Source organism: Theobroma cacao, chromosome 5 (genome assembly GCF_000208745.1).
Source record: "Theobroma cacao cultivar B97-61/B2 chromosome 5, Criollo_cocoa_genome_V2, whole genome shotgun sequence".
Lineage (NCBI taxonomy): Eukaryota > Viridiplantae > Streptophyta > Magnoliopsida > Malvales > Malvaceae > Theobroma > Theobroma cacao.
Window position 1 is genome coordinate 25,861,796 of NC_030854.1, and position 8,557 is coordinate 25,870,352.

General features: G+C 31.6%; 2 protein-coding genes across 2 annotated transcripts; both read left to right on the forward strand.

Annotated features, from left to right (window-relative positions):
• Positions 3,313-4,380, forward strand: LOC108661974. The gene has a single exon (XM_018120970.1). It carries the CDS (start codon positions 3,313-3,315, stop codon positions 4,378-4,380), a length of 1,068 nt encoding a protein of 355 aa, XP_017976459.1.
• On the forward strand, positions 4,568-5,473 carry LOC108661976. The gene is made up of 2 exons (XM_018120971.1): positions 4,568-4,813; positions 4,910-5,473. Exons 1-2 carry the CDS (start codon positions 4,568-4,570, stop codon positions 5,471-5,473), a joined length of 810 nt encoding a protein of 269 aa, XP_017976460.1.

Consider the following 8,557-nt stretch of genomic DNA (forward strand, 5'->3'; position numbering starts at 1 on the left):
TTAGAATACATTACTTTGGTACTCTTCTTAGTAGCTATCGGACCTCTTTCATGTAGGATGTCCTCTGCGCATCTATCTGTGCAGGCCATGTATGTATAACTCTCTTACATGTGTGGCTCAGATCCTAAGTTAATTCTCTTTTAGAACCAAAATAGTTTATACTTATTTCATTGAATTAAAGGGAATCTGGGGCGAAATAAGGAATTATAAACCACTACCTCACTTTGAGTGTGGGAACTGTAATCCTATTTGTTTCAAGAAGTACTCAGACCAATATCAGAAGGATATGGTCTTCAGGTTTCTCAATGGTCTAAATGAGACATTTGTTGCCATTAGATCATAAATCATACTTATGGATCCTACCTTTGAGTTAGACAAGCTTTATAATCTAGTTTTAAGAGAAGAAACTTAAAGAAATCTCATGTTTCAAACTCAACCAGCCATTGAGTCCTCAACCATGATGGTTAATATTGATAACAAAAAGAAATGGAAGAAAGATATAGTGTGCAATCATTGTGGGAAAAAAGGCATACCAAGAATAAGTGCTTCAAGATTATTGGATTCCTAGAAAATTTCTAATTTACAAAAGGAAAGAATAGCTATAAGAAAGGAAAGCCAATAGCTAACAACATCACTAGAGGTTGTGAAGGAACTGGAAACGAAACACAAGCTGATCAGGAGGAGAATTTAGGTGGAACTGGCTTTATGTCTCAGCTATTTGTCTTTCAGTAACAAGTAAACAAGTAGATGGAATTGTTGAATGTGAATGACATTAGTGGCAAACATGGTAAGAACCAATCAACAATTCATTAGCCTTCAAAACCTTCATTGATAAACTCAGCATTTGTAGGTATTGTGTCAGGTCACCTTTGCTTTAATACAATAAACAATATGCCATCTAAATATAGAAATGTGAATAATGACATGATTAAACAAAATCATTGGATAATGGATTCTGGTGCATCAGATCATATATCTTATTCCTTGCATAATTTTACCTATGTTAAACCTGTAAATAATTGCTTTGTTTAGTTACCAAACAATAAAAAAATTCCTATATCTCATATAGGAATTGTCAAAATAAGTTCTTCACTGAAATTACGTAATGTCCAGTGTGTACCAAGTTTCAAATTCAACTTTGTTTCAATAAGACAGATAGCAAATGACAAGAAAACATGTTTACTCTTCACTGACAAACATTGTCTTATTCAAGAAATTCCTTCATGGACAATGATTGGGGTTTTTAGGGCCTTCTTTTGACTTTTTCTGATGCAAGATAATCAAGATGAACAAGATTACTCAGGTTTTAATTTTGAAAATCTTGTAAAGCCTCCTCAAGTTTTTACTGTCAATTTAAAACAAGACACACGTCTTTTAATCTATGGCATTTTAGGTTAGGCCATATTCTTGTGGAAAAGATCAATGTAATAAATCAACAATTTCCAAACATTAAATGCAAAAATGATTTACTTTGTGAAGTTTGCGCTTTGGCAAAATAGAAAAAGCTCTTTTTCTTAGTTCATATTCAAAGTTTTGTAATTCTTTTTGATAACTCTATGATATAGAGTTATTTGAGCTTAATTTCGATAATAATTTGACTAGGTTCTTGTAGTAATGCATAGAAATTAATAGGCTTTATTTAATTATTTTAAATTAGTTATTTTAGGTGAGTCAATCTAATTTTGGTTAATTTTATGCTTAATTTGGTGTTAATATGACTACGATAGGTTGCTATTGATTTATTTGTGCTTTTGTAGGTGTTTGAAAGAAGAATTTTAATGGAAGAAGGAGAGCAATTTGGAGGTGTAGACTTTCAATGCATATGTTTAAGTATTTTGGCCATAACTTTCTCTATAGAGTTGCAAATGAAGCTATTCTTGGACCATTGGAAAGCTAAGAGAAAGATACACTACTTTTATGTTTATCCCTTCACCCAGTTCGACATGTAAGATGGTCAAAATCTTGTCAAATTTGACACACTGTAGCAGTCCTAGAGCAATTGCGATCTCTGTTAATTAGTTTGGCAAAACTACGATTTACATAGTTTGATGAGGAAATCCCAACTGAAATTGACTTCTTTCTTCATCCAACTTGGCCTAACTTCAAAGCCTATTAAAACAAGCTTTCGGAGGAATTAAGAGAGGAGAGAAAAAAAAAACACCAGATTGACATTTGAGAGTCAAGCCACAGAGTCATTGAAGCTAAGAAAAATTTGCAAAATTCAAGGAGATTTGATGATCAAGAATATAATTCTTGAGTTTTTTTATATTTTCTTTTATTCTCTTATTTTCTTGGTTTTGATTTTAATGTTTAGATTTTATTCAATGATGATGTGTGACTTGATGGGAAACTAAATTTTTAATCTAAGATTATAATTGAACTCAATATGTAGTCTGAATTATTTATCTCTTTTTTACTTATATTTGATAGATTTAAGCTGTTTATTTTATTTTGTTCTTAATGCTTCTAATTGCCTGATCACCAATTAGATTGAATCGAAAACCTAGGTTAAACCTTGACGAAGGAGATTTAGGTAGACCTTGAATAAAATAGCGTATGATCGAATACACTTAGTTGATTAGGTGGTTTGATTTGCATATAGGGTAGACATACACCTATAAGCCATACGTAGCCACGATTAGAGCACAAAGTTAATAAATCTTCAATTTAATTTGCATAGACATATAGTAAATTGATTGAGAGAGGTATTTTTATAAAAAACTCGACAGAGACTTGTAAATAATTTAGGACTCTAAGTTAGCAATTTAATCTATTAAACTAAGTTAAGAGAAAGAAACAATAATCAGATAAAGTATTGAGGGATATGATAATCTTAGGTCTGGTAGTCATTCACATTTAATAAAGTAAATTTGCTAATAGATTTTAGATTAAGTTTTAGTTTTCGTTATTAGTTTATTAATTTAAATTGTTTAAATAAAATTAGGGTGTGTTTATTTTAGTAGTTAACAATAAAGATTAATTCAATTCTCTATGGGATCGACACTCTACTCATATCTATATTAACTTTACGATACGTACACTTACGTGAGTAAAAATTCAACAACAAGATTTTTGGCACCGTTGCTGAGAAATTGATTTTTAATTCTTTTTTGTTATTATTAATACCAAGCATTCTTAATTTTAATCTAGACTTTTCTTTTCTTTAATTTTATTTTCTTTTTTTTAGGTACTTTTGGTCGTTGTATGCAAAGAGCTCAAATTTTGGAAATTCGTCCTTTTGATCCAGAAATCGAAAAGACTTTTTGAAGACTTTGGAAGAAAAATAAAAAAGTTTCTGCTCCAAGTAAAATAATGGCTAGTCAACAAGAGAAAGAGACCAAGCCTTTGAGGGATTATGCAGTCCCACAAGTACAAAATCTTCACTCTAGTATCCGAAGACCTCTTATTCAAGCCAACAATTTTGAAATTAAGCCATCAATTATTCAGATGATTCAAACTGCTGTTCAATTTGGGGGTTTGCCTAATGATGATCCGAATGCTCATATTATAAATTTTCTAGAAATCTGCGATACATTCAAGGCTAATGGTGTTACTGATGATGCCATAAGATTAAGGCTTTTCCCTTTTTCATTGAGAAATAAAGCAATGAGTTGGTTAAATTCGCTTCCTGCTGGTTCCATTAATACTTGGGATGATTTGGCTCAAAAATTCTTAGCAAAATTCTTCCCACTTGCAAAGTCAGCAAAGATGCTGAATGATATCACTTCTTTCATGCAATTTGATTCTGAATCACTATATGAGGCTTGGGAAAAGTATAAGGATTTGATGAGAAGATGTCCTCACCATGGATTACCTAAGTGGCTGCAAGTTCAGACTTTTTATAATAGTTTGCTAAGACCTTTTAGAACTACCATTGATGCTGTCGCTAAAGGTGTACTTATGAGTAAATCCATTAATGAGGCTTATGATTTGCTCGAAGAGATAGCGTCTAATAACTATCAATGGCCATATGAAAGATTAGGTATAAGAAAAGTTACTAGAATTCATGAATTAGATGTGATAAACACTGTCTCTACACAATTGGCCTCTATCGCAAAGAAAATAGATAAACTGAGTGTTAATGTTATTCGAAACTCCTTTATGACGTGTGAATTTTGTGGGGAAGGACATTCCAATGACAATTATCCCATATATTCTGAGTCTTGTCAATTTGTTGGAAATACGCAACAGAACAATCCCTATTCCAACACTTACAATCCTAGTTGGAGGAATCATCCTAATTTTTCATGGAATAACAACCAAGAGTCCTCATCAATGGCTAAGTCAAACTTTCCCCCTAGATTTCCATCTAGAGCCCCTATGCTAGAAAAAAAAGCCTTCAATGGAAGATATGTTCATGCAATTCATGACAAAGACTGATGCATTCATAACAAAGACTGATGCATTTATGATAAGGACTGATGCCTCCATTCAAAATCAAGCAAATTCAATTAGAAATCTTGAGATACAAGTAGGCCAACTTGCCAATGCTTTAAATACTATACCTCAAGGTACCTTACCAAGTGATACTGAACCCAACCCAAGAAGAGAAGGTAAGGAACATTGCATGGCAATCGCTCTCCGTAATGGAAAAGAGTTATGTAAAAGGATAAGTAATCAAGCATTAAATCCTGAGATTTCAATTCAATCTGATGAGAAAGAAATTGAAAAAGATGCTGAACAAGAAATTGTGGTTGAAGAATCTGCTAAAAATTTAAAAGAAAAATCACAATCTACCCCCACACCTCCACCACTTTTTCCTCAATGTTTTCAAAAGCAAAAACTTGATAAACAATTCCAAAGATTTCTTGAGGTAATTAAAAAACTACACATTAATATTCCTTTTGCTGAAGCTTTAGAACAAATGCCAAGTTATCTTAAATTTTTGAAAAACATCCTGACCAAAAAGAGGAAATTGGAAGAGTTTGAGACAGTTGCACTTACTGAAGAGTGCAGTGCTATAATCCATAATAAGCTTCCACCAAAGCTTAAAGATCTAGAGAGTTTTTCTATTCCATGCACTATTGGTAGCTTTAAAATTTCTAAAGCTTTATGTGATTTAGGTGCTAGTGTTTCAATAATGTCTTTATCTATTGCCAAAAAACTTGGATTTCAAGAAATACAACCTACTACAGTTACCTTGCAATTAGCAAACAGAACAATCAGGCACTCAATTGGGATTATAGAGGATGTTTTGCTAAAAGTTGGGCATTTATGCATTTCGGTAGACTTCATTGTGCTCAAGATTGAATATGATGTTGAAATTCCTCTTATTTTGGGAAGACCATGCTTAGCTACAGCTGGAGCACTTATTGATGTGAAGAATGGTAAAATAACTTTTAGAGTTGGAGAGGAGGAAGTGGTATTTAATTTGTTCAATGCAACTCAGTATCCCTATACAGATAGTTGCTATAAAGTGGATTTAGTCAATAAGGATAAAAGTAAGCCTATTCCACCACCTTCAACAGAATAGGCGCCAATTCTTGAGACAAAACCACCACCACTTTCCAACTGTCTTGATTTTGTGGTTGGACAACGAGTAGTACTTTCTGATTCACAACTCCATCTTTTGCCATGGAATCTTTAGATCATATTGGGGGAACAAGTTTAAGGTAAAAAAAATTCATCCTTATGATGTGATCGAGATTTATAGTGGACTTACCGGAGCAGTCAAGGTCAATAAAGAAAATCTCGAGTCCTATAAAGTAATGCAGAATGGGGTACCATAGTCAAGCTAATGACAATAAAGAAGCGCTTTTTTGGAGGAAACCAAAGCACCCTAACTTACTTTTGTTTATTTTATTTTATTTTATTTATTTAATTACTAAATTATTAACACTTTTTTTTATTTTGTGCAAGTTCATAAAAAAATTTTAAATTTTTTTTAAATTAAAAAAAATAAAATAAAATAATAAAAAAAAATGGTAAGCTGCGGCTTAACGGGGTGTAAAGAACGTGAGTCGTGGCTCACCAGGCTTTAAGCCGCAGCTCCACGAAAAAAAAATTTCACAAAAAATAAAAAAATTCAAAAAAAAAAGGTCAACTACGACTCCCACATGGGGTAGGCCATGGCCCCCTTGAAGTGGACTACCAATTTGTAGCCCACTACCCACTAACCACTACCCCCCCTAAATTATTGCCAGCCCACTACCCACCACCCTCCACTAACCCAACCCAATTCCCCTTAATTTGTACTAGCCCACTTACCCACTAACCCCTTTACCCATTACCCAACAAAAACTTTTCCTTTATTTATTTATTTTTTAGTTATTTTTATTATTTATTTTATTTCTCTACATTAATTAATTAATAATTTTTTTTTGCAATAAAAAAAATCCTCCGAGTGGTAAGGAAGATGATAACAATAAAGAGGAGGATTAGAGATTCTAAAAAATTCATCTAATCATCAAGGGAGTATTCTTTACTTTTCCTTTATTTTTTCTAACATTGAGGACAATGTTTAGTTTAAGTTTGGGGGGGTGAATTTATTTTTCTAATGGTGAATATTTTGTGAAGTTTTAAATTTAATTTTATGTGCATGTTTATTTAGATATATAAATAATTTAGGATTAGTTGGTAAAAGAATTTAATTTTTGTTGAATTTTAAGAATCTAGGGTAAAGTTGTGCTAATTTTTTCAATGATTTTTTTATCCAATGATGATAACTAGTTGTCTTAAATTCTTAACTTTTGGTGAATAAGGTTTTTGTTTGGATTCATGCTAAATTTTTTGTTAAGTATTATTTTTAGGATGTGATTTTCACAATTTTAAGCACTATATCTTTTACTTTGAATTATTATGAATATTTAGAGAAGGTTTATATTGATGAGAATTTTAGATTATGTTATGAATTCTAAAATTTACTTGACTTTCTCTCGAGGCGAAATCCTAGGCAATACTTAGTTAGGGAGATAATCTAGGCCATCTTTGGACCGTTTGAGCTTAAAAAGCCACTCTTGTTAAATTTTTATCCCTAGTATACCCCTTTTGAGCTTAATTTCCCTTTTCTTTGTTTAACTACATAATAATTTAGCTTAGCCTTAAAATTAAATTTCCAATTTTGCAACCTTCACTCCTAAGCATGTATATTGTTTTAGGAAATATAAATTGAGCTAAATGTTGAAAAAGGTGGAAAGGTGATGTTGATGTGAAAAAAAAAAAGATGAAAAAAAAAGTTCAAAATATGAAAAAAAATAACCCTACTACCTACAACACAAAGAAAATAAGTTTTGGGGGTGTGAAATTGTGAAAAAAAAAGTGTTGGATGAAAGAAAAGTTCAAATATGGAAGAAAAGGTGTACTAGGAGAAGGAAAATAGAGCTCTATATATAGGTCCTAGAATAATTATGTGCTTAGGGTGATTTGAGCCATATTAATATCCTTTATCACACCTTGACCCTACCCATACATTACAAGCTTTATAAAGTTCTATTGATCCCTAGCTTTGTATTGGTCTACATTAGTGGAGAAAGATATGAAAAGTCAACCTATGAAAATCTAGTACTAATTTGAAATTTGTGTTGACATAAACTCATCCGGATATCATGATATTCTTGGTAAAAGATTCACACACACACACACACGGAAATCCATTCAAGAATGTGCTTGCATTAAAATTGAAACATGAATCTGAATGAGACTTTTATTTTTCCTAAGGTTAATGATTTATAGATATACTTTTGAGGAAATTATAAAGAATCATTAAGTTGGTGCATTTTATCTCTAGTAGTAGTTTCAATAATATTCAAGTTATCAATATGAATAACAATTATAACAAATTCAGATCCAAATCTTTTTATGAAACACATAAGCATATAAGTTCATTTTTATAGCCTTCTTTTAACAAATATTCGGTAAGGCAATTATACCATATGCATCTGGATTGCTTTAATCCATATACATATTTATTTAATTTGATCGAATAAATTTCCTAAGAATTATGAAATACCCCATACTTTGATATGGTGATAAATAAAGTTGATCGAATGCAAATTGAGGTCAATTAAAATGTTTAAAAGTGATAAAAGACGAAAGGAGTAGTTTAGGATAAAATGTTTCGCAAGTGAGAAAATAATAATAAAATAATAATAATTTTATCGGAGGAGAATTTGTGAGATAAAAGGCGATTTGGAAGTCAAGTGAGGCATAATAAGGTATTTTTGGTACCAAGGAGACAAGATAAAATTTTTAGAATAAAATAATATTTTATTAATAAAATAATATTAAAATATTAATATTTAGCCGGATGTCGAAGTCAATCAAGAAGGAGGATCATATGGTTGATCCAAGTGGGGGAGAAGATGACAAGCCCGACTCTACAGAAATATTTGTGATGACATACATGTGGTGGATAGCATGTTTACATGCTAAGAGAGTCTTGAAAAATTTACAAAAGTCGGTATTGTACCTAGAGGTACAATAAAGTTGATTTAAGCCTCGAACTAGATCAAATAGAGAATTTACAATGAAATTAAGAATTTTAAAGTCCCAGAATGGGTTAATATGGTGATTCGGAGTTCGAGGATCAATTTGGAGTCAAACTGGAATTTTCGCTATC